General features: G+C 35.8%; 4 protein-coding genes across 11 annotated transcripts in view; 2 read left to right on the top strand and 2 right to left on the bottom strand.

Moving 5' to 3' along the window:
- Positions 1-673: 673 nt before the first annotated feature.
- On the top strand, positions 674-1,126 carry LOC106131826 (small integral membrane protein 4). Its single transcript, XM_013331038.2, has one exon. It carries the CDS (start codon positions 908-910, stop codon positions 1,124-1,126), a length of 219 nt encoding a protein of 72 aa, XP_013186492.1. The 5' UTR covers positions 674-907.
- LOC106131827 (ubiquinol-cytochrome-c reductase complex assembly factor 6) lies at positions 1,126-1,401 on the top strand. Its single transcript, XM_013331039.2, has one exon. It carries the CDS (start codon positions 1,126-1,128, stop codon positions 1,330-1,332), a length of 207 nt encoding a protein of 68 aa, XP_013186493.2. The 3' UTR covers positions 1,333-1,401.
- A 1,167-nt stretch (positions 1,402-2,568) lies between these two features.
- Positions 2,569-22,650, bottom strand: LOC106131774 (atrial natriuretic peptide-converting enzyme). Of its 2 annotated transcripts, none has more exons than XM_060954916.1 (12): positions 22,391-22,650; positions 13,052-13,244; positions 10,575-10,782; positions 8,330-8,486; positions 7,329-7,586; positions 6,740-6,923; positions 6,115-6,330; positions 5,390-5,585; positions 4,829-5,028; positions 3,730-3,908; positions 3,138-3,503; positions 2,569-2,994 (listed from the first exon to the last, which is right to left on the bottom strand). In XM_060954916.1, exons 1-12 carry the CDS (start codon positions 22,454-22,456, stop codon positions 2,809-2,811), a joined length of 2,409 nt encoding a protein of 802 aa, XP_060810899.1. In that variant the 5' UTR covers positions 22,457-22,650; the 3' UTR covers positions 2,569-2,808. The 2 variants fall into 2 exon arrangements, with proteins under 2 accessions (XP_060810899.1, XP_060810900.1); XM_060954917.1 differs by lacking the exon at positions 22,391-22,650 and adding an exon at positions 18,643-18,690.
- Positions 22,651-23,011: 361 nt separating this feature from the next.
- The window catches only part of LOC106131859 (phosphatase and actin regulator 1), a 48,677-nt gene continuing 44,502 nt past the window's right edge, over positions 23,012-27,186 (bottom strand). For all 7 annotated transcript variants that reach the window (XM_060954757.1, XM_060954752.1, XM_060954754.1 and 4 more), the window contains one exon: positions 23,012-26,176. In XM_060954757.1, the coding sequence (XP_060810740.1) occupies positions 26,161-26,176 (16 nt within the window). In that variant the 3' untranslated portion in view covers positions 23,012-26,160. The remainder of the gene's footprint in view (positions 26,177-27,186) is intronic.

The following is a 27,186-nucleotide window of genomic DNA, read 5'->3' as shown; positions in this document are numbered from 1 at the left end:
TTTTAAAAAAATATCACAGGACTATTACCGCGGTAATTTTCTTTTGCTTTCCTACATTTCCTTTTCCACAAATTTTTGCCTTGTTTTCATTTTCAGACTTCTGCCTCTGTCAGTCTTCTATCTGATGTTCTGTCAGAAAATAAATAGACATATAAAGGTTGAGGTAACTTGGCGCAGAGTATTTAATCACTACGTTTTAGGAACTTGGTTTGGTATGGTGACTACAGAAATTATTATATGTTGGGTTGGTGACTATCTAAGTTTGGTTTTTATTTTCATAAGTTTTGTACACAACACACATTTATAATGTCTTAAGTAAGTTTGCACACACCAAGCACAAACCAAACCAACCTACATGTTTATTGTGTTTACTGTTGCCAAATGTGTTTGAAGAAAATGCACTAAATTTGATAAAAAGAGCATTACATTACATAGATTGCCAAAATTTGGAAAAAAAAACGATACAGATCTTTAATATTATTTAATTACTTTACACTATTGACAAAAAAAATGATCCGCGAAACGATAAAAAGCGCCAAAAGCACTAAGTTGAAAACACTAACTACTTTATGACTAGCTTCAGCGATGCTTCTGATCAACTTCCGATATTTATTACGTTTGACATTGACATGTGCCATGAACACCCTGATTTTGACATTGACATCGAATTCACAGCTGATCGATTCGATTTGGATTTGAGTCTTATCTTGAGTTTCGAGGTTAGGTCTCCCACAGGTCTCCTTACCATACCAAATCACTGGTACCTATATTAAGTTATCCTGAGTGTAGTCTAAAAGAAACTCTTAATTAATTTGTGATATGTATAAGTACCAAATAATAATCATCACTTTTTAAAGTGTCCATTCGCAATTTTTTCTGAATATAAAATAAATAATTCTGTAAGGCAATGAGAATTGGATGGATTCATAAACTTGTCAACAAATGGCCTGGAAAAAAAGTTTTTGGTATGTATAGGTTTCTACCTATGTTTTTTGTACTGGGAGGAGCTTTAGAGTTTTCTATGATAAACTGGAGAGTTGGTGAAGTTAACTTCTATAATACATTCAAAAAGCGACAAGCTCACGATATAGTCGACGAGAAAATTAGGAAATATTCTGCAGCATAATGCCAGCTGGTGTCAGTTGGGGACAATATCTAACTTTTACTGCTGCTGCGATGATATCCATGCTCACCGGATCGCAAGTGGTGCACCAGTACTATAGACCTTTGCAGGACTTACATAATTATATAAATGAAGAGTTGAATAATTTTCCAGATCATGTACAATCAAAAATCAGAAAGGAATTAAAAGATGAAGGTGTATTAAAATAGTTTTGTTATTATTATTTTAGTTATGTAATGGATATGTTGTAGTTGTAATAACAATATATTTTAAAGTTATTTTTGTGTTTATTATTCAGGAGTACCTATACAAAAGGGTGCAAAATATGGGTGTATCTTTCTATTTCCATGGGAATATAAGATGGGAAAAGTGGGACTAATAGTTTTTAAAACATAATAAAAAAACAGTTGTTTTTTGAAAATTTATTACCAGCAATTAACAAGTTCAATAATAGAACTATGTTTAAGAGGTTTTTCTTAAGAGGAAATAAATAGTTTCTATGTGGATGTAAATCTGGGTTTTTTTGTTGCCGCCATTGGCAATGAAAATAGTGGAAGACAGTCCCAGTATTTCTATCCATGGAAAGATGTAAAAAGTAAGAACCAATTTGCTTTTTTCATCAACATCTTATATGAATGTTTAGCTTAGTTGTACTAGTGTTATTTTTTTGAGCAGCACTTGGAATGCAAAGCAAAGTGGATGCATTATGTCCAAAAATCAATCAAATCCTGCAAATGCTCTATGAGACAGACATACATACATATAGTCACATCTATATCTCTTGCAGGGAAGACAGAGCCAACAGTCTTCAAGAGACTGATATTCAGATTTATTTTCATAAATCTGAATATCAGTTTGAATTGAGATTCAAGTTGTGACAGGTTGCTAGCCTAAAAGAAGAATCCCAAGTTTGTAAGCCTAACCTTTAGTCGCTCTTCACATCATCCCTAGGAAAGAGATGTAGTGGAGGTCTTTTTTCTTTTGGTGCTGGGAACCACATGGCAAAGATGGCTTGGACAGCATCAGACTGACCTATCATTAAAAAAGTCAGTCCAGGCAGTGGTCTCACTGCGCTGTCCAGTAGCTAGATTATGAGTTTTCAATAGGTCAAAATAAAAAATAGTTGGACCACCTTTTGAGAGTTTTCTTGTACAATTGCATAATATTTATAAATATGTATCATACTTATGGCATTAGTATCAAAAATTTAAAAATGAAAGCAATGCTGAAATGCCTTGATCCCAGGCCAAATGAATGAGGTTTTAATCTGTATAATGAAACAACAAGTTAAATTTGGTTTCTTCCTTATAGTATATTTACAATAAAAAATATTTAAACTCTTAATATAAAAAATTGTAATAAATAAGACTTATGCTATTATATAATAAAAAAATTATAGAATCTATCAGTTTTAACATTTGATAAAAGTAAAAAAAAGAACAGGAGTAAATGTTGAGTATTGTACCTCAATAAAATAAAACCTACTGAAAACTGTAGCTTTTAATATCTACTTATATTGGTATTACTTTTGTAATATTTTAATGCACATGGTTGAACTTATTCACAGATATTTTTCATACAGACAAAACATTGCATAATTTTAAAATGCAATCATTCTACTTCTATAGGGTACTTAAGTACCTACAGTCTTTTTAAAATATGCATATTACGTAGACATATTAAGGTCATCTAGCAGAATTGGAAATGGTTCGGCGTATCCAATCTACATGTGAAGCAATCGCGTCGTAGATCCGAGGCCTGCCTAGTCCTATTTTAGAGCAGGCAATGCGCCACCCGCTGACTCCAACCAAAGACCAACGTTTCAATTTATTATTGAAACACATCATTGAACTACCTGCATATTCTTCTTCCTGTAAAATAGTAAATTGTTAATGACAAAGTCCATGGGAAGAATTTTGAGTAATTATTGTATCTAATCCAAAAAAATTATTATACCATAAACATACAAATATCTAGATAACATGCGTATATATGTTATAAAGGGTTAGCTTACATCACAGTCGTCTTGGTGATAAAGAGGCTCAGCACAAATTCCATTCACGGTAGCTATGCTGACATTTTCGCATGTATTCATCGGGCTTATGCTGACATGTACTCTCTGCAATTGGTCCCTATTCCGCGTCCACCCTAATGTGTTGCAAACACTGTCTGCGTTATCTGCAGCATTGTCTTCGGGCAAGCATAGTGGGCGCACAAAGTCTGTCATTTCAACTGGCTCCTCTAATCTGACCAGCGCTAACATGCTTCCTTCTACCGGAGACCGCACCATGCCCACGATACGCTGTTCTTGTTGCCATGGCGTAGTACTCTGGATCCGTACGGTTCCTAATCTGGCAGTCCACTCAGCTTTTGGTTGTCCCTGCAAAAAACATTTGTCAAACTAGAGTTAAGTAATTCCTTCGAGTTTACCACAGAGTTATCATCTCTAGAACAAGACACTTACACTGTCAATATAGGGTTTATTTTTTTACACTTTGAATACCATAACTACTTTATGGTGGTCACGACATGGACACGGATTCGACGTAGAAGAAAAATATGTATGGCATAAAAATCTCTTGTACCTACTGAAAAATAGAAAATACCTGGAAACAGGAGGCGGTGGTGACAAGCCACGAGGGGTGCACGAGGGCGGCGTCGCAGGCGTGCACGTGCGCGCGCAGCAGCGCCGCGTGCCACGGCCAGTCTCCGGGCTGCGCCGAGCGGGGCAGGCCCTCCACGCCGCGATTAGCCTGAGCTCCTCGCGCTGATGCCAAGCCACATTCTGTAATTAAAATATAAACATGTAGGTTTACAACCCAGCAAAGTTACTAACTTGTTAGGGAAATAGAAAAAATATCTTACGAATTTGGATAGTATCAACCAAAAACAGATTAAATACATATATTCACGTTTGTATCCCAAAGGAGTAGACAAGCCCAACTATTTCGGTTAGACAAGATGACCACATTCATGTGATGGAATTGAAATTCAAATAGGTTGTTAGCTCTTCGCCTAAAAAAAGAATAGGTGAACCCATGTTGAAATAATGGCACCACATTCTGTCACCTGAATGTGCAGGTTTCCTCGCATTGTAACTTGTCATTAGCGGTAGGATTTCGAATCTGTACCACATCCTGTGTACATTTTTTAGTCGGATGCATGCATGACATGCAATCCAATCACGTAGTGATACGCATTTATACAGGGTGACATTTAATTCAACTGCATAAATTTAACTGTTATGTGTACTCATCTAAAGGATATTTAAAAACGTTAAAAGAAAAATATCGATTCATATTTCAGAAAGAACGAAAAAAATTAAAAGTATCAAAATCCACGATCCTAAATACGTCTTATCACCCCGGCCGGCGGAAAAGAGACGCGTAAGATTCAGAGGTCAACGACACAATTCATTCAGCTGAGCGATCTCGACAACTCTGTACTTTACATGATCTTGATACTAGAAAAATAATTTATTTTTAGGCATTTATTTACATGTTTAGTTTTAATTTCTTTTTGTAGTATTGGTCTTTAATAAAGCGTGTGACGTAGTTTTTGAGGGGTTTTTAAATGTGAAAATGATGACGTTTAATTTAAATAAAAATAGGTTCAAACAGCTCAGAAGCATGGGTATAGTCTATGTTTAAAAGGATGCAGTTGTTTTAAATGTCACCCTGTATAAATGAGCAGTAGTTATCTTACCTAAATTTTCGCAAGACACTCGAATCACTTTCCGTTGCGGGCATTCGCTTTTCTGAAACGATATTTCATTCGCAAAGGGGTCTACCACTTCTACGTATTCTGGTTTTTCTTTTGTGAATTTCCGCGATTCAGTTTGCTCTGATTCATTTGATTCAATTTCTTCTTCACTGTCAGGTACAACTTCTGCGCTTATTGCTGTCCTGTAGATACGGAATGAAAATAATCTGTTAATGGTAAATATAAACTTTTAATTTTTGCGTCTTTCCACATATCATAGTTAAGGTCTTTAGCGTCTATCTGTACTATACTCACACATAGGTACCTATCATGCCTTTAATCTTTGCGCGGTAAGCAAAATAATCAAAAGACTCTAACTGCGCTGGCACTCTTTTTATTTCTTTGCCATCAGATCAGCATAAAATGGAAACAATCTGTACATGTAACTTACCTGCCTATATCTGAGATAATAAATTGCCACTCGTTTATTTTAGTTATAGATCTAGGCATGTTTAGCTGATTTTGATTTCGAAATGTTTGTCGTAAATCCAGAATAAAATTTACCTAAAAGTTAAAGCTCTACACAGTGACGTAGCGACGCTCATTAGCGCTCGCTTGTCGTTCTCGTAAGGCGCCGCGCAGATCTTGCCGTCGCGGCCGCGCTCCGCCCACACGGCGTACCCCGCACGACTACGAACTGCCCCGAGCGTTGTCTCTCCGTTCTCACGTCTCCAGGATGCTAGGGAACGTGCGATCCATACTGTAAAGAAACCTTTCATTCATTCATATAATCAGGTTTATAACCCTTGCGGGGCAGACAGAGCCGGCAGTCTTGAAAGGCCGGTAGGCCTCGTTCAGCTAACCCAACCAAAACTAAGTAAGTATTTAATAGTTCAGCCTTCTGCGGATACACTTGTTCTCGCTTTATTTTTAATTTGGATGAATGGAGATTCTCTGCAGGCGACTGTACCTGTATATACCTATCCACTGACATCAAGTCAATGAATGTACTCGAGGAGTCGGAAGTGCTGTGTATCACATATATTACCTAGTTAGTTTTTTTCTTGAACTATTCACAAAAATAACGCTTCTTTCTCGAAGGGTTAGGTGAGACAACATCTTTTCATTTCAGGACTATTTTCATGCAAGTTTGCTGGCTTATGGTACCCGACCTCTATCTGACCTCTGACTGGACGGCCTCGATTTAATTAAGATATGTTTGTCTGGCATTCCCCTTCTAACGTTACTTGGCGTTAAAATTGTTTTGTTTCAACATAGTAGTTACTTACAACATCCAGTCTCATCGCTGCCATCGGGACAGTCAGGAGTGCCGTCACAGCGTAGATACGGCGGCAGACAGCGGGCGTGCAGCGCGCAGCGGAGAGCCGCACCACCAGCGCCCGCGCAATGTGCGCAGGCTCGCTCGTCCTCGCCCCCCGCGCAATCCGGCACGCCATCGCAAGCGCGCCGCGATAGAGCTAACCGCTGAAGACCGGCGCTGCAATCTGTTTTCATCACACTTTTTGAGTGGATATTGGAACTCGATTGTGAACTTCGACTAATGATAACGTTCAGTATAAGCTGTCATCTCTAGAACAAGGTACTTACAGAATAGGTCATCGTTTAGTTTATAAGCTAAGTAACTTATGTAAGTTAGATGATTGTAGAGTAATGAAGTCTCGAAAATAATAATAATTTTCGTCAAAGCTCTAGACACAGTTATTTACTTAAGTCAATTGTGCATTTTCATCATTGTCGTAAGTACGAAACACTCATACAAAGTTTATATAGAAACCTGTTTTACCCACATGAGGATCGTGGTCACTGGTGAATCTCTGGCTTCTCTCCACAAAGAAGTGATGGCGCAACTGGTATTAACGTCAAAAGGATGATGAGTGGAATTAATGAGCATACCTGCTTCTGGCGTACATGATCCTGGTCCAAAGTAGTCCGGAAAGCGGGAGCAGTCAAAATGGGGTCGCAGTCTTTCTGGCAGTCTCGCTCCGCAGCCCGCGTGGAACGCTCTGCAGTATGCCCGACACGGCCGCACCAGGTGGTCGTGATCGCAGCGTGGCTGCAACATCTCGCATACGAAATCCTGGAAAACAGAATGTAAACTTTAGATAGGGCCTGAACGAACGTTCCTTGATCAAGACGAAGACGTTTTGGAGGACTGTGAGGATAAGAGTATCCGTAACCGATAGAGCTTTCATGAAATGATTGATCAATGTGTGCAAAGCTTCCGCTTCAAAAAGTATGCCATGGAGGGATTGTGGCGAGTGAAAAATTGTAGTCCCTTATCGCCAAGAAAAAACCTTGGAAAAATGCAAGATTATTTCCATATTTATTTCATCAAAGGTCAACAGGTCTTATGATCATGTTCATGGACGGCCTATAGATTTCCTCTTTTTGCAGCAAGCATACATGAATTTAGGACTAATAAATTGGTCCTAAATTCATGTATTCTTCTTAATAAGTCTTCTTGTTTATCGTTTGCACTTACCTGTGCAAGATGTGAACATTCCGCATCAAGGAGCTCTCTAAAGGCAACAAGATCCGCATTCATAGCATCCTTATTCTGGTGCCCCACGAGGTTCGGATACGCGGTAGTGTTGTACGGCAAGTGGGAACACAGCCCCAGAGTGACCGGTGCACACTCGCGCAGTTCTTCCACCACCTCTGTGGAAGTAGCCTCCGTCGTCGGCGCATCGTCTGTGGTCGTTTCGGCTTCTTTCAGTTCCAATGATATTACAGAATTTTCCTGAAAATACCCTCCAAGATTGTACATAGATAACAAAAGTTTTTTTTTTCTTTTCAGTTACTTAGGCTAATATTTCCTAATTTTGTTGCATATACATTGTTACTTTATGTAAAAAAAATATAGGTATGTGCCCATTTTATTTCAAAATTGCTCTTGCAGAGTTATTGCAATTTTATCACTTTATCATACTTTAAATCAAAATTACGACATTGTTTCGGAGAGAAAGCGTTCTGCTTCGTTTATTTGTGGTTAGTTAAATAATATTTTCTGCGATCTAACTGGTAAATTTCAATATAATACCTACGTTATCAGCATTCATAAAGATGAGAGAGAATATATGTATGTTTAGTTACCATAAGCATAACTAAGTCTAGGTGTCGTTAGGGCGGTAGCAATAAACCGTGTGCGTTTGTGGTGTGGTATTACCAATTAAAAAAATAGTAGGCCCACTTCATCTCTTTCCCATGGATGTCGTAAAATGCGTCTTAGGGATGGGCTTATAAACTTGGAATTCTTTTAGGCGATGGGCTAGCAACCTGTCACTATTTTAATCTCATCCTATCATTGAGCCAACCAGCTGCATGGCTTATAAGTATTCTCAAGACTGTTGGCTCTGTCTACCCCGCAAGGGATATCAACGTGATTATATATATGTATAACCAACCATTTTGGTTCACCGTAGTCAGGTAAAAATTAACTACTTACTAACTAACTCTACTGAACATTGAAATGTTCAGGATTACCTCCAGTTGTAGTGTCTCTACTAATGCTGCGACATTCCGAAGGTGCGCAGGCGACGTCAACTCCCGCGTCAACACAGCTCGTACCTCGCTCGTAGTAACTGCCGTGAATATGGGTTCGAAGGACATCTCAAAGTGCACTCGTATCCCTTTCTCCAAGCTAAAAGGTGAATTTAGATCGTGAGGCTCAATTACTGTTCTTTGTAATAATAATAACACAATATTCATCCTTTACCCGAAGACTAGAAGTAGTCTGCCGAGGATTGATAAGCCTTTTACCCATGCCAAAAACATGGTAATTTATATCTCAACTTTATTCTGTCCACGAAATGACATGTCCGCCCGTGACACTAACCTGGGATCGTAGCATAAAGTGGGCCAACTAACACGCTACCGCGCTGTGCATAGCGAACACAAGCTTCCAATCGAAAACAAAACACGTATTAAGTATACTTTCTCGTGTCAATATCACATATCAAATCCACATATCGCTCACGACTACGACTCTTCTAAAAAGGTATTTATGTCGTCCACTTCGACGTGACTTCCGATTTATCGCAATCGTTTTAGATTGTATCAATACTCTGAGATCAGTACCGTGCATGCGTACTTGTAGTTATGATTTCATGTCAGTATTTGATCGTATCCATTATAAAATATCAAATAATCTAATATATGGATAAAACAGGAAAAAATAAATTTCTGTAAGTACATTGAATATATTTAAATAAAAACTAAAATAGGTGATGAATAAAAGGTAGTATTTTTGTCCACAGCTCTATTCAGAACTTAACGACAGTTTGTCGTCAACACGATTTTGTGAAAGTAAAAAAACCTACACTTTCTCTGATTGCCCTGTAGGTTCGATACTGGAAAAGTTTCTGATAAATAACTAATATTATAGGAATTTCAAATGAGCTTTTACAATATAATAAGTTAAAAAAATGATGTTGCCATGATGATGGGCATGACAACATAAGGATTATTTCTTTTTTGAGTGTCTACCTAACTAATCACTACATAGTATAAAACAAAGTCACTATTTTAGTCTGTTTGTCTGTATGCTTAAATCTTTAACATTACGCAACGGATTTTGATGCGGTTTTTTGTAACAGGTAAAGTGATTCAAGAGGAAGGTTTTTATGTATAATAACATTTATAATTTTGCACCCGTGCGAAGTCGGGGCGGGTCGCTAGTCTTCTATAATAAAAATTTAGTTAGGTAATTAAAATTCAAGAGGAATTTAAACCTCTTGCATTCACTTTTTATACGTAAAAGTTATGCAAACTGCAGTCAGACTGTATTACATAAATGTGAATTTAATAAAATATTCCTCTATCTAACTCGTATACCAAAAATATGGATTTAAATTAAAGTAGCTGTCAATACAAATATCTAAGCACTTTTAAAAAAATATACGATACCTACCTACAGAATATTAAATTATCTTTTTATACAGTTTCTCACGGGTTCTCATACGCAACTCGTGCGGGGATCGTTGATGTCTTTTTAATGACAGTGAATTGAAAGTTGAGCATTTATTGTTTTGATTAAGTTACAAATTGTTTACAAGATTTGTTATTGAATTTTTATATTATTTACGACTTTATTAAAATTATAATATGTATTGTGTGATGTGATTATGCGAAATTATGTAGAACATTTCTCTCAAAAACAAAAACAAAATAGAAATCATTGAGCAGGTAGTCACCTTTATTACTTATTTGGTTTCCTCGAAGCGACAATTAGCGCTACAATTAATGAGCTGAAAATACCACGCGATCAACTTATTTGTAACTGTAAATAGTCAGTGTCAGATATTTAGTTTCGAATCGAACTGTGATACCAAATTATTGCTTTCTCTACCGCTAAACAAAAAACAGCCGGCGGCGTCACAGCAATTTCTTCGTTAGACATTTATTATTACCCCGTCCTATAGTTAAGTTCCTAGTATCCTATCAAGAACTTGGTCCGACCTGTTAAGTATAAATTATGGCATGCCATAACCACAGTCGGTATCACATTTGGTTATAGTGAAAATTTCATCGAATCATTTTTACGAATGTGTTAAAAAATCACACAAACAAAATTCAAATCGTAATTTATTTAAAAATGTACTGATATTGCAGATTTTCGTCTGTAGATATTTTTCGGTTGCGCGACCAAACCTTTGTAACCAGTTTCATCGAGGACTGCCTAAAACTTACGTCCAATTTCCATCAACTTAACGTATTTTATCAACAGTACCTGTCTAAAGCTAAAACGTCAGCGGCTACGAAGCACGACCTCAGTTCCGAGGTCCGGTAGAGGTCCGTCAGAGCTGCCTGCAGGAACCCTTCCTTGGTGGCATTGCCCCGCGCCTCGGGGTCACCGAACTCGCCCTCCACCCCGAGGGCGATCACGAATGACCCTCGGAAAGTTTGCCGGTTCAATGGGTCTCCAAACAAGTACATATCTGTGGAAAATTACATTAATTTTTATTTGTTACAAATCAAATCTGTAAAGAACAAAGGGGTGCTTATACGAGTATTACAACCATTTCAACACACAACATAATGCTTGCTGTCAAAACTTTCAAAAGTTTCTATAGAATTCAACCATCAAGTTATAATTATGCTAAATAGCAATTAATTTAGAAAACCATATTAAACAAAATGATTATTTTTAAAAATAATATTAAACAACCTATTTAACGATAAATGTACCACATTGTTTGTCGTTACCTTTTCCCACTCTTTACATGGTTGGCGCTTTATGTTAGTTTTTCCAATTACTTCTGTTCCTTGCCATGATTTACCACTTACAATAAATTAACCACGTTATGTATGATTAATTAATTTAGTAGATAAAAAAAACAACAAGTATTAAGACTTCCTACTTACAATAATTATTACCAACGTAATGATATTCGAACCAGTTAGATTGTATTAGCGATAATACCACTCAAATAAGAGCACAAACTAATAGACGTTACAGAAGTAAGATTCTAAGATTGAAATTTGGAACAAAGGTAATATTATGTATATAATTCCGTTAATGCAAAGAAAGTTAATTGTGAATAAATAAAAGGAATTGATTTTTCTTGTTCAGTATTACGTCGACTGTTAATTCAATTCAATGTCTTATCTCCCAAAGATTGAGTTAAAACAAGGTTTAGTGTTTGTCTTGTGATTCACATTTTATTTTACGTACATACATAAAATCAATCCTGTATCCCATGTTTAACTTTCTTTTAATTTTTTATATAAAATAGTTGTCCGGATTATTACCAATATCAAGGCAATTTTTATGCATAATTTCAGCAGCATTTCCCATAAAAATCTCTTGGTATAGATAACTGCAACAGCAATCCCCAAAAAGAAAGCGATATATGGTTGTTCATTAGATTGTGACGTTTTCCGGTGCCAGACAAAAATGTGAAATTTGAAACGTTTTAACCAAAAGAAATACATACCAAGTTATTTTGTCAAACTTTAAATGATTTTTATTAAAATACAACGGACGGACAATAAACATTTGAATTATTAGTATAGAAACTGATATTTTCACGTATTTTAGTAATTCTGTCCGTCTGTTACGCTTTTACCCCTAAACCACTGAACCGATTTTGATTAAAATTTGGCACAGAGATAATAGTGTTCACCCTGATGAAGGACAAAGAAAACTTTTTATTGTCAAAAAAGAAACCACAACGTAAATGTGGGTAAAAGCTAGTTATTTATATAAAGTGCTTTATCTCCCGGCACTCATACTTTATGGCATAATGTAAATATCTAGCATGCACTTGTCGTGGCGAGACAGAGCAAGGTTGCGGGTGGCCGGCCTCGCCGGCGACGGGCCGCCAAATGTCGCAGTCACAACCCACAGCACACACTGTTTACTAACAATAGAACTGTATCAACTATCATAAACGCGTCTAGAAGTTCTAATGTTACCAATATATTCCAAAAGGAAAATAAACAATACGTAAGGACATGGTTCCATAGGGGCCCGATACGATGGTCTACCTAAGTATTCTTCCTTTTCAAAAATCCTATTCCCATTTAGTTTATTGATTTCGGTAAAGTTTTCCTAAATTAACTATTAATGTATGTACATCTATTTTCAATAAAATTTAACGGTAATTAAGGATTTTATCCATATTTGGGTTCAAGGAGAGGTATCTACGTACGTGCATTTCAGAATAAGTTTAGAAGCCTTTTTAGGTATGCTGTACCAGTATTGGATAGTTTGATATATGTTTAGTTAAGATATCTATCTAATACACAAATGAAGGCATCTATTCGTTACGCAAGAACCAGCCATATTTATACTATGTATAGGCAAAATTACTTAGCTTGTTTGCCGCTGTTGCATATAGTATAAGTGCAACAGCTAAGTACAATAATAAAATCATACAATTTATTAACATGTAATTTACCATCACGCCGATAGGAACCAAAATCAAGCGAAAACAGCATATATCTGTGGCAGTTACTGGTTTACCCCTAATCAACTGACAGAAGTGAAGCAATCTCTTTGCATGATCCACCCTCAACCGTTATACTGTAATGCTGTTCTGTATTGAGCTTCGTACGTCCGAGGTACACAATTACAGCAGCAACGTCCGCGACGCGGCGGCGGCCGTGACAGGAGTGGCTATGCTTGGATCGCGTGAAGCGAGGTCGCTGTTCACCATTCAACATTTAATTTCCTGATATCTATGCTGTTCAAAAGATACCTACGTCCGAGATAAACGGCGACAGCGGCGAGTAGCAGCAGCACGAGCAGTGAGGCGGCGGCCGCGCAGCAACCGCGGCAGGAGCGGCTGAGTTTGCGGCGTGTGAAGCGGATGTCGCTGCTCACGGACATAGTGGACTCCGGGCCGCGGTGTCGCGCGCATCGCCGCTGACCGTTGCGTGACCAGCCATATCCAAGCTGGAGAGAAACAAAGGTTTATAAGGTTTACCTTACAGTAGGACTGCATTTATTATAAGCACGTGAAATGCTGTGACACGCTCTGCAGCACGCAGCCTATTGCACATTGATAGAAGCATTGGAAAAAATCATATTACAATATCAAAACCATTTTTAGGGCTCCGTAACTAAAAGGTAAAAACAGGACCCTATTCCCAAATTCCCGCGTACTAATATCAAATGTACTACTTGGAAAAATTTTAACGGTTGGAAGTTATATAAACCTAGATCACTTTCTCTCGCGTTCCTTGTTGGCCGACAAACTCTCTCTAAGGTTGTATTAATAATAAACTCACTTTATTGATGTAAGTGACTGATTTTATCAAATAATTATTAAACTGAATAACTAGTGGTAATAATCAATTTAGCACCGCGATCATTCACGCTTTATTTGATTCAGCTATGTATCAGCATTAAATCTTTCACTCGGGAATCTCGTAAACAACCGTTTCTATTTACTGATTTGCAAACCAAAAAATACTTTATTTTTATGTAATTTAACTATTACGAGATTTCAAATCTATATACGATGAAAGTTTTAATTTTATAACAAAGTTTATTATTTTTGCATTTTGATTTGAATTCATCAGAAAGTTTGTCTGCAACTCTATGGCTAAGCCGCTATACAGATTTTATGATATTTGGATTGGATTCAAGACCCGAGGTCGAATAAAGGCTAAATCTATATTACCTAGTCCATATTAATATAATCTACAGATATTTAGTATAAGCATAACGAAAGGTCATATATTTACCGGATAGATCTAAAATATTAGTAACAGCTATGGGTGCAACTGAAAGCATGCAATATAAATATAAATAAATATAAATAAATATAAATAAATATATACGGGACAAATTACACTGATTGAGTTAGCCTCGAAGTAAGTTCGAAACTTGTGTTACGAGATACTAACTCAACGATACTATATTTTATAATAAATACTTATATAGATAAACATCCAAGACCCAGGACAATCAGAAAAAGTTCTTTTCTCATCATGCCTATCTACCATGCAATGGAATGGTAATTTTATCAATAGTTTTCCGGGAATGCTGCTTCATTCCGAAATGATGAACGATGTAAACAACTATGGGTTGTTTTAAAATTAGATGCTAAAGTTTTAAAATTATTCTTTATTGGACACTAAATTTAATATTTGTTTCCCAATACCACTTATTTCGAATAGTTATCGGTGATATATATTATCATCAAAATTTATATTTCGTAGAGAATTGCGGTGAACAATTCGTGGCAGTGTTAGCGTTACGACACTGTTATCTCAGAAACATTGCTTATATCAAATGGCAAGAAATTACCTGCGTTGCGTCAATAAAGTCCACTCAACAGTTCACCGGCTGCTTTAATTGAATGTCAGATCAGATAGTTGCGTCGAAAATTCTATTGTATATTCGAAATATCCATCCATATAAATGAAGTTAATTTCGGGCAATGTATTGATAAAAGCAATGCGTGCATATATAAAGTTTGTTCTTGAAAGAGTCCCTGGTCGCATGGATACCTAAAGTGTCCGAAATACGTGATGCACAGGTTCAAATTCTACCGCGTCGGTGACTATTTTCTGGGTTATGCACATTATGACGTGTGGTTCCCGGCACCAATACAAAAGAGAATAGGACCACTTCATCTCTTTCCCATGGATGTCGTAAAAGGCGACTAAGGGATAGGCTTACAAACTTGGAATTCTTTTTTAGGCGTTGGGTTAGCAACCTGTCAATATTTGAATCTCAATTCTATCATTAAGCCAAAAAGCTGAACGGGGCCATTCAGTCTTTTCAAGACTGTTGGCTCTGTCTACCCCGCAAGGGATATAGACGTGAACGTGACCATATGTATGCATGTTATGCACATAAGATGGTTGCTAAGCGATGTAAAAACAATCATTTCCTTTCGTGTTATTCTTCTTTACATATTTAATGTTAATTCGCCTTCCAAACTGTGGACTATAATAACTTTGGCAAACTGGAATAAGTTATCTACATATCTATTCGAAAGCTTTTCGTAACTTTAAGTAAGTCTACTGTAGAGTTTCAGTTTCGAAATAAGTTCCGTGCGTATTATCATTAAATTTTAGCACGGTGCCGGAGTTGGGTATCAACCGCAGCAAGAACACAAAAACGTGACATGCCTGACATACAAATGGCATTTGAAGTTTGAGCACAAACACAGCCCGAACAAAGAGATATTTTGTAGACCGAGTTCGTTTTCGCCGCAACTACTATTTGTGATGGTAATGCACAAGGACAGCAACACAGTCTGTGGTGGCCGCTCCCTCTTTTTTGAGGGAAATGAAATTCATTATTTTATCTTCATCATCTCAATTATTGATTGCCTCTCTGCTGAGCTTTGTACCTCTGAAACTATAGTTCCGGATTCATTAATTTAGGTCTGTTGTAGTTTATACAATCTAGTTCTAGGCATAATATCTAAAATATTCTTGGACTTGGATGTTTTCAACAGCATCGTGCATAATATTATGAACACCCAAATGAATTGTAAATAATTTAATCGTTTCGGATAAATTGTCTTTGTAATATTTTCACAAATTTTAGGTTACCGCTAGTTTCAAATGCAATATCTAAGTGCGACAACTTAATTCAATATCCACCTATTTTACGGCGAGCAGCCGCGGCGTGCACCTGCCGCGACCTACATCCCACTCACGTTTTGCGCGGCAACAAAGAGGCGGTCTTTTCTATTAAGATCTCTAACTCACAATGCGGACGCCTTCACTTTCATCCTTAGCGTACCCATTTTTAAACCGTAGTGAATATTATACGAATACAGTACGCAAATTTAATGTAAACATTGTTCTGAGAGATGACATCAGCATGTTCATTTACTTGTGTGCTTACCTATTTGCTAACGGGAAAGTGTTTCGGCTATTCGTAATCTTAAATGTTGGGGTCGATAAACGGTAACTGCGCTATGATTGGTCTTGAGAAATATATGCGCTCTACTCGTATATAATTTTGAATTCCTTTCGGCCGCCATGGCAACTAAACTTCGCAACCAGTTGAGAAAAAGACATTTTCATTCTTTGTCGGCAACCAGTTATGAATAAAGATTTTTTTTTCTTTATAAGCAACTAGTTGCCAACAAGGAATTTCTCAAAAACACTAGTTGCAGTATAAGAATTTAATTTCTTCTTACGCAACAATGTAGTAATGTCCTCATCGAATACAAACACTGATCAATAAGTACATAGATTTCGTACTAGCTGTAGCCCGTGACTTCGTGAACGCTCAAACCACTACCTACACCACGGAGGCGGTTATTGTCCCTGTTATATTAAAACAAATATATTTTAATAGTGTTCATTTATTTATATTAACTGAGTGACTTAAACCGCTAAAACGAAATTGCAAAAGGGCTAATAATCTCCAAACAGTGACCAACAGATATCTTTTTTTCTACTAATTCACTCAACGCCTGGTCAATCTCCTCGTCAATTGCCTTATACTCTTTATTCTTTTTACTTTTAATATTTAAATCATAAGATTTATATTCTGTTGACAGAATATCCAATAATTGTGGCAACGTTGGATATTTTCTTCCAATATATCTATTAATTTTCGCATGCCATCCTTCAAGGCTATTATTAGTTCTTATATTTTCGTTACCACAAGAGCAAGACATCATCATTTCATTTTTCTTTATCCATTGTTTATTAAAGTATTTATTAAATTTTTGCAACCCGTCAGATGGATTTCTAGGGTTTTTGCTCATAACATATTCATATCCTTTTTCTATGTATTGAACAGGAAGACGAGCTAAACCAACGCACCGTGCAACATGCCTCTTTTCGGTTCTTAATTTCGGACAACACTTAAAAGTGCCGTCAGCGTAAAAATGATGATACTTATTCATCTCCTTTCTGTTTTCATTAGAACAGAACACGATGATTCGTTTATCGTCATCCACGTAGTCAGCAACACAAAAATTTTTATATTTAGTGGGTACAATAAAATCATGACAATTATTAAAACGTGACTTTGCAACGCCCAAAACTTTGTTTCTTTCATTATATAATCCCGTCTTTATGTTATTAAACTGTGGTATTTTATTTATAAATTGAAAACCGTCGTTTTTGAGTCCTTTGACAACATCCTCATACTGTTTTTGAATCGATATAAAATTACAACTGCTCCTTTGCTTCAAGTCGTCCATCTTTTTCAAAATTAAATTTTTTCCAATATCAGCTTCACAGTCTGCGTCATGTTCCTTTGTTATTTTAATTATTTCATTTCGTGCATTTATGGTTAAATTACCTCTGCATCCATTTTTAACATAGCATTTATAAAATGAGTCTCCATTTTTATATATTTTTTTACGATGATAACGGCGTCCTTCATGTAATATTGATACACCTCCTCTTCTTGTAGTTATATATTCTACTGTAGAGGAATTTGGATATATGTTTGAAGTAGACATCACAATGAAATAAAATTCGTTTTTTTTCAAGCGAGGCTAGTTCGCGACAAAATATGTGTACTGACTTGACAGGGAAAATTAATGACATATTATTTAATTGACATATATCAATTAAAAGGAAAAATAATCCTGGCCAGTAATTCTAGAAATAGGATTTAATATAAGTACGGATTGACCGCAAAGATTGTCAACCCATTACTTCCCATTATTTTTGACGCAACTTGTTGTCAAGAAAGAATTTTAAATCATTTTTCACAACTGGTTGAGAAACTCAGTTGCCATGGTCGATAAAAATTTTCTTGGTTGGCAACTAGTTGCTTACAAAGAAAAAAAAATCCTTATTCGTAACTAGTTGCCGATAAGGAATTGAAATGTCTTTTTCTCAACCGGTTGCGAAGTTTGGTTGCCATGACGGCCGAAAGGTTTGAATTTTGGAATACTGTATAGTCACGAATGCCCTGGGCAAGATAATGTTTGGAGGTATGATGGTTACTATACCTTATATTTCGAACTCTAATTATGAAACCCTATGTTTTAAGTATCTATTTCGAATAGAATATTTCCAATTCAAAAGGGTATATTATTTACTTATATCGATATCAACATAAACTTTGTGTAGCACACCTTCAACTTCTTGCATTATTCCAAAGTAGACAATGCGTTAGAATTTAGTTTTATTAACTGTCTTATTATAAGTGTATCCAATAGACATCTAAGAATGTCATGCTACAAGGTAAACTTAAAATGGTAAAGTTAAAGGAATGTAAGAAATGAAAACAAATAGTTTTATACATAAAAATAGTTAAATTAATAATGCCGAACTCGTTTATGTCTTTTCAACACACAATCGTTTTCGTCAACTTATTTATCTAAGAACCCTGTTTGTCCGTAGATTTTTCTTACCTTTATTTTATGAGAAAACACTAGTAGTCTGTCGCACATAAGGGCATGTAGCATGTCAACCTACTGGAAATATGATAAATTTAATGTGGGCGCCTAAGCAGGTATGTATGTGCAATCAGTCAACAAATAAAAGTTAAGTGGATAGATAGATAACTCATTTATTTAATAAGTACCTGAGTGAGTAGGTATAGACTGAAAGGCCACGTTCTGTTGTTGTGTCTTTATGTTGGAATATACATATGTATATGTATGTAAGTAGTTTTAGAATATGATACTTTTCTTAACTGGAGCAAAATATTTAGGCCGCGGCGTGGTAAGTATGTTTTCTCACGTCGACGACGTTTGTGGTCACACGTATGACTAACAGAGGTGGAATAATTTGATACACATAAATTATCGTCTCTATTAAAAAAAAAACGAGAGGAAACTCACACTTTCAGGCAAATGGATCCGTAACCACGTATGATGAAGTAAAGGGTAGGATTCTCCTATAAAGTACTGCAACTTACTTTGTTAGATTGAAGATGGGAGTCGGTTTTCTAAAAACCTGACTTGCCTACCTAATTCAGAAACGTAGGCATAAGCGGACTACAGAGTCCTCTCCATAGAGGTGAAGAAGATTTGAATTCTACTGTTTTCCAAAAAATACCTACAGTAAAGTATATATTTTTAATAAGATGTTTAGAAGACATAAACTCTGTGACCTTTTTTAAATTTTTAGACCGTGAACTCTTATTCTTCTCACCTCGCCGCTTAAGCGTATTTCGTAATAAGTAATCACAAATAGTTTGTACTTATTTGCGTAAGATGAGCACTTTTGTATAAATTACAAGGTTTATTTTTAATATTTACTATATTTACTTTTTTAAATATATGATTTCAAAGTTTAAAATTGGTTACCTTTAAAATTCGTTCATACCATATGGAGTATATTCCGCTAATTCGATAATAAAATTGATGAGCACTTTTGTATTAATACAAAGGTTTTTTAATGATGATAACGGCACGATGATGAGGCGACTAATAAAAGTTAAGAACCAACTAAGGGTTAGGCTTATAAGCTTGGGATTCAGTGTGCTTAAGCTCAAAAGTAATATCTATCAACAATCGCTAATAATCATTATATAAGTACATACCTGTCGTTGTCGTTGTGATGCATCCACTATTTATATAACTAGTACATGTAGGTTGTTCTAATTAATTTATATTTGTTATTATAAATTGATTCGTTTTAGGTTTATTATATGAGTAATTTTTTAAAGGTGTTTTATTATGAATTTAAATTCCAGTCTAAATATTTTCTAGCCTGGGCCAATTGGATGACATTTGTTTAGAAATAAGAAGTGTTCTTTTACAGAGTTAATTTTTAAGTTCATGTTTTTTTCCTTGTTGTACATAAATATATAAAATTAATAATACTCGTACATACATACTGTTGATAACGCAGGTTTGACACACACGTTAGTTTTATTTAAATCAATACATACAGTCATTATCGAATTTATCTAATATTTCATGTGGTTAACCAAAACATGTGTAGTGAGTATTGGTCAGCAATCGTCAGGCAGGCCGTCAGCGCTGACGACCCGGATCACGGAAGACGCTGCCCTCGCGCTTCGCCGTTATATCTACTGACACACTTCCGACCGCCCAGCTGGTTGTCTAACTTAGGAATCGTGCTTTTACGCAGTATTTTGTAAAAAAAAAAGCGATCGTCTGCCGCACGCCTACCGTTTTTCATAAAAAAGGTGGGTGCAAATAACAGAAAAGTGTTTTTACCAATTTGTTCTTTACTTACACGACTTTTATTCTATTCTCTTGTTTATAAACGGTTATTTTTAATATTCCTTTACAACTAGTAGGTACTCTTTTTCTCTATTATAGCTGTGACATATGTATTGAAATACAGAATTTGATAATTAATTAAACTCCTACAGTATCCTCACAGTGACTCAGGTAAGCTGGTCATGGTCGAATGTAGGTGGTATGGCAGATGCAACTCGTTACACCATCTCATCAAGGGCTTGAGCAATGTTTCTCTAATTTGTCGCAAAGTTGAAAAATCTTTTTGGGAGAACGATGTCTAATAAGCGTGCTCTATAATTACTTGGGTACTTTCTATAAATAATATAATATCCAAGATATTAAAAAGGATATGGTAGGCTCAGGAAATAGGTGTGCCACCTTGTTTTGGCTGGTGTATGGGAGGTGGACCAGGTATCTCCTGAGCCGTGTATACTATAACTTTGGTCATTATCTAAATCCAGATTCAATCCAATCCAAATTAATTCAAAATGCGAAAGTAAGTTTATTTGTTTGTCATCAAGCTTTATCTACTGAACCAATCCTTTCAAATACATACATATGTATAATCACGTCTATATCCCTTGCGGGATAGAAAGTCTTAAAAGTCTGATATGCCATGTTCAGCTGTTTGGCTTAACGATAAAATTGAGATTCGAGACAGGCTGCTAGCCTATTGCCTAAAAGAAGAATCCCAAGTTTATAAGCCTATGCCTAAGTCGCCTTTTACGACATTCATGGGAACAAGATGGAGTGCAATAAAAAAAGCTACACGTATTTTATATAGGTATCAAAGTAAAAATCAAACAATTTAAATAATAATACGATTTCTGTGTTGAAAACCAATATTTTTGTTTAAGTACATATAATACCTAACTGTGACTTGTATTAACAAATTTTGTTACTTGGGTACCTATAGGTACGTACTTTATTTATTTGCTGATTTAAACTTAGATTGTGCCTGCCGACACTGGTGAGAGGTGATCGTAAATAGGCAAGGACAGACATACATAAACGACGTGCATGATCAGAGCAAGCGTTTTACTTCCTGAGTAAAGAATGTAGTCCAAACGTGACCAAAGATAAAATTGTCGCCGCACCAGCCTTATTGCAACTTCACGTTTTCTTTAGTTTCACGTTGCAAAATATGACCCTTTTATCTTAGGTAAGTAAGTATAGTTACTTTACCGCAGGCTTTAACTATTCAATGTTTTCTTAATTTTATTGCAGTTAACTTGTTAAATTAGTTAAATTTTAGTTATTTTTTTGGTCTATTCTACTGTATAGGGAGAATTTTAATTCGTTAAGGAAATTTTTATTACATATTTCTACAATGAAAAAGAGTAAGTAGGTAAGACATAAAACATTTAGAAAAAATCTACCATGTTACATACATGATAAATCATGAAAGACTGAAATACTACGTTTTGCTATAGGTATTTACCTGCCTATATTAAAACTACCATAATTATTTATTCCTATATTCACGTCTATATCCCTTGCAGGGGTTCAGCTGTATGGCTTTATAATGGAATTGAGATTCAAATAGTGACAGGTTGCTAGCCCATCGCCTACAATAGAATCCCAAGTTTATTAGCCCTTCAAAACTAACGTTTATCCATTTTGTTAAAAAAACAAACGGGGTGAGCTAAATAAAACCGTTTAAAAACGTTACTGGTACATTACTAGTACATCGCCAAATTATTTTAAGTGGTGGACCCAAGCCGTGTAATTTGAAAGAAAAGCGCGCTTTCGACAGCTTTGTTTCATTAATAGGTTACAATACATGAAAGTTATTAAAGTCAATTATGCATATCGCATGTTAACGAGAAATCCCATCGAAACTTTCGAACGAAACTTTAAACAATGACAATGCCATGAATCAGAAGCGTACCAGATACATCATTAACGGTGCGAGACAATCATAGTAGAAATCGCTTCTCACCTCCGACTCCCATGTGTCTTTCACGCCGCGCGACTTGCTCTCCTTCATGTTTCCAGAGAACGTCATTGCGCGTCCTTTGTTTCGGCCGTTGCACTCTTACACTACGACCGCCGAATTGGGGCTCTGTTGACCCGTCTCACTGGTCACTATGATCACAGGTTTTAGAACGATCTTCGCTTAACACTGTCGCTTTCTGTTATCGTTTTGCCGGGTCATGCACGATGTAAACATTGTGCGAAGTTAAGCGCGACATACAGCGCGCGGGTGTCTCGCGGGCCGGCGCAGGCGCAGACTGAGCCCGCCGCGGCGCCTGCGGTAACGGGTACGCACTACAGTTAACTTTCTCCACAGCCAGTCGCACAACCATAAGCTAAACGCTATCGAAAGTCGTCGCCACAGCAGCCTCGCGGGTCAAAGCGTTTATGAATATTTATGGCTCATTTTACTTTATTATACTTTTCTATTTAACCTAGCTTTTTGCTTATTTTTACTCTTTTATCATTTTCTTTGATCTGGAAGTTGAACTCCCATAAATTTTAAATTACTTAATGTAGAATTTCCCAGAATGTTAGGTTTTCATGATTACTGAAGGTCAGGGGTTCGGAGACGAAACAAAAACAATCTAGTATAAAACTTAATGTATAATCAGGGTATTTACAGACTTATTTTATATAAAACAAGTAATTTTATGGCTATCATTAAATATACTTAATGTCATTAATAATTTACACAATTTAAAAAATAAAAGCAACAGTATACAGATTACTGAAGATAGCAATTATAAAATGTAATAGCACAAAAAGTTACGTACGATTAATGGAAATAAAAGAGATTCCATAATTTACATCATTCATAATAAAATTATATACAAATATTATCCAAAAGAATGTTTATCGATATACATAAGTTTAGAAGATATACTAACAGAAGGTATTAATTTTGTTGTCATTTTAAATATTTCCTCTATATGTAAATAGGTACTTAAAAAGCACAAAGAAAACAGAACTACTACAATTAATGTTTGATTAATATAGTCTTATAAATTGTATTATTTCAAAGAAAAGTAATACATTCTGACACTTAACATGTTTGAGTACGTTTGTTCAAGCCGCAAACAGAGGTCACTAAAACACCATCCAAAAAGTTCAATGCTAACCGATAGCACCTTTTAGCATTAAATATTGCGATATGAGACTACTTTAAATTATTTAAACACTAAAATAAGAAAATTCGTATCACATTTAATTGGTAAATTAATTATGTATATACAAATTGTGATGTTCGAATATATTTGAATGTAGTGTTTAGCTCAGCTCCTAAGAATGCCTTGCCGGCGCGCGCGGCTGATCTCTGCCGGTCTCATAACACTAACAATGGCAATCGTAAGCTAGCTAGAACAATTTACTTGAGCTATAATTCTTTGGAAATCTGAGTGTCTTATTAAGTTATTTGTATAATATACCGATAAACATCTAACATTTTATCTTAATATGTTTTATTTCAAATCTAACAAAATCATTTAGAAAAATAAGTCGTCATTTTGGCTTCAACTTTAATCTATATGGAATGGTCTCAAGAATAACCATTGTAACCTTTGTAGCTCGCTATCATAATGCTGCGTCAATACAAATGTGTGACCGGTCGAATTCCATACTGAAAATGTATCCATATGTTTAATAAGTGTTACCTACTGTTTCATATAAATACATACACTTGTTACTAAATTGACATCTGCTCAAATACTCACTGCACGTGGTACGAGCCACTGCCAACATGCATCATGTTTGACAACTGAAATGCTGCGTCTTCTTACCCGGAAACACTTCACAAATGGCACCACTACTGAACAATACATCACCCTTATTAAAAATTATTTATATTAACTGATTCCTATCTATGAAGTTTATACTACGAAAAAATTACTTATATAATAAGGTAAAAAATATTCTCAACATCAAAACATTGAACAATTTATCAAATAAACTGATAGTAATATTATTGCTCATTATACTATCATGTAAATTTAAGGTACATTATCGTTCTGGTGCAAAACAAACTTGTTTTATATCAAAATAATAATCTCAGAAGGCGTATATTTATTTTATTAACACCTACAGCTTTTAAGTTATTTGATTATTAAAATTTAATCATTAGTTCAATACTTCGTTCAACTTTACTTATGCTAGAGCTAGGCTAAGCGACAAGATGATAACAAGTTGTTCCCGGCGAGGTCGCTCCGATCACGAGTTGTGACAGGTGTCTATCGTTGAGCTTCACTTGAGTATATTTTACTTTTCTTACAGCATTTTTGACTCCTATCAACAAAATCTTTCCCTGTATATGCGATCTAGTTCAAACGAGAAGTATTAAAGTATTTCTCTACGTCTTGACTTTTGCATTTTAATTATTCACTTTTATGCTGGAATGGTCAGAACTGTTTTGTTGAACATATGGCTCTGTAACTAAGGTATATATATATATTTAACATCCGTAGCATATTATTAGTTATTGAAATAAAATTGTAAGTGAATTATAAAATATTGATTACACTAAGTGATAAGAGATAGGTGGTATATCAGTGCTTTTAAAAATATAATTAACAGTATACGTTATTTTATGTATAAACATCGAACTCTAATTTTGAGCAAACTTAGTCTTGGCTATAGTGAGAATACAGCAAGGAGCAATTATCACGTATTGCAAACACTAAGATGTATCTAAGTATAAAACGAGCGTTTGACTCGCGCTAAAAACTTATTGTTATTTTGCACAGCATTTGGAAGCACTCCCGAGATGGTCCAAGTCGACGGATTCAAACTAGAGACAGACCGCAGTCAATACGTATAACGTTATTTACTAATATAACACCTATTTCCTTACCTCAACGATGTTAAATTACAGGACAAATACATTACACAAAACCGAATAGTTCGAACATATAAAAGATCAGTGAATGTCAGTGGTAGGTATCTCATAGACTGACCAATACTGGCCGAAATAATGAAAAGTCCAATCTTAGATATCTATTTAAATACTGAATGATATCAAAATATAAATTATAGGACAGGTAAACCAAACGAGCTCGTACCAAATCGAGCGTCGAACCGAATGAACTCGTGAAAGTAATATAAAATTGTGACACTAATAACTCCTTCTGAAATAAATATGATTGCAAATAGAAACTAGCTTAATGACTACAAAGCTATAGCTAGCATTTAAGAAAAAATCACAAGACTACAAATTTTCTACGCCTGATGCTTCTCATATAATCAAAACAAACCGCTCGTAACTCAAAGTTGACTGAGCTTGAAGCGCATTAATCTCCACCACAATAATCAGTATCACTAACCTTTCTCGAAGGTCAATTCAAAGAATGTATAGGTATGCTTAGAATACATCAACTTAACATAAATCAATACCATAATAATAATATAATTGTACTCGGCAATAACTACGATACAAGAAAACGTAATTATAAAAACAAGATTGCACTCACGGGTTTAAAAAAAGTGTATGTATATGTAACGTCGAAACAGCGATACAAAGAAACTTTAGAATATTCAACACTTTACCGATGCGTTTTGGTAAGTTATTGCGACCTTCCGGATTTCGGAAGAAGTCAATATATAAATAACGTTTAAAATCACAGGTGACGCCCCGGAGGGAAGTCGGTCTCCGTCGCGGTCGGGTGTGTGGTCGGGAGGTCGGGCGGTCGGCGCCGCTCACACGCCGCGCGATAACTGGTCCGGTCCGGCTGTCCGCCGCAGCCGTCATGGTCTGTGGAACCTGCCGGCAATAACCATGGCTGTACTCTGACTCTACACTGTTCAAAGGAAGCTGCAGTTGAGGGAACTAAGATAACGATTACATAATTTCGATAATACGAGTACATAATACGGCAGTGCATATCTGTAGTTTTGTATACTAGGGAGCTTATTGACGAACGATTAAAAGCAATATATTTTATGGGCTCTCTCTTTTTAACTTTGAGGTCAACTGAACTGGTAGAGAGACAGTATTGCTTTTTAATATTCGTAAAGAAGGGAACCATTTGTACTTATAGTAAACAGTTTACATCACCACTCTTTCGCCCATACTCAAAACTTTAACCATGCCTTCGGATGCTATGAACCGTTTTTTTTTTCAGTCGAAGCGTTAGTAATGCTAAAAATAATTGTAATATATTATTATTCAAAATAATTACATAAAGACAGATGTATGTATTGCAGGTCAAAAGGCACCCACCTAAAAACTCCTAAAACATGATGAACTTGGGATTTACGCCAGGAGACATAGAAGAAGTACACAGATGTCTGGGGTTTTGTTAATGATCAAGTGGAATAACTATCTTGTACGAATTGCAATTGAAAACTTTCATGCCGTCTGACGTAACCATGGGACGAGACCATAACGAGGAAATGCTCGGAACTGGGTTGTCGAGTCTTTTAATTGCCCACGCAACAACTAACACGAGACAATTGCGGATTTCACTCGGCCTGATTGTTACAAATATTTTATGTAATATTCTAATTATTGCCTAAAGTTACGATGTGGCACATATGAAGACGGGTTAAGTGGCAATAAAAATGACGCAAGTGGTCACTTAATGAGCTTTAATGACGAATTTTATGCCAAAAAAAATCGGGTATATTAAAAATGTACTTTATTTTATTTTACTTTTATTTCTTGTATATAAAACAAGCAACAAGTTGAGCGGCAGAGTAGTATCATTTTTGGACAAACATTTAGAGAAAGGGGGTGATGGAGTGCCCACCTGGTGAGGCGTTTGATCTCCT

This window comes from Amyelois transitella, chromosome 5 (assembly GCF_032362555.1).
Source record: "Amyelois transitella isolate CPQ chromosome 5, ilAmyTran1.1, whole genome shotgun sequence".
Classification (NCBI taxonomy): Eukaryota; Metazoa; Arthropoda; class Insecta; order Lepidoptera; family Pyralidae; genus Amyelois; species Amyelois transitella.
The sequence above is the reverse complement of the archived record's forward strand: the minus strand, read 5'-3'. Positions and strand labels throughout refer to the sequence as shown.

Excerpts from the sequence above, each read along its gene's own strand:
- LOC106131826 (XM_013331038.2), top strand. The coding sequence starts at position 908 with ATGAGAATTGGATGGATTCATAAACTTGTCAACAAATGGCCTGGAAAA.
- LOC106131827 (XM_013331039.2), top strand. The coding sequence starts at position 1,126 with ATGCCAGCTGGTGTCAGTTGGGGACAATATCTAACTTTTACTGCTGCT.
- LOC106131774 (XM_060954916.1), bottom strand. The coding sequence starts at position 22,456 with ATGACGTTCTCTGGAAACATGAAGGAGAGCAAGTCGCGCGGCGTGAAA. Across the intron at positions 10,783-13,051 it reads TGTCGCCGTTTATCTCGGAC|ATATGTACTTGTTTGGAGAC; the intron begins GTAGGTATCTTT and ends AATTTTCCACAG. Across the intron at positions 7,587-8,329 it reads TAGAGACACTACAACTGGAG|GAAAATTCTGTAATATCATT; the intron begins GTAATCCTGAAC and ends GGGTATTTTCAG.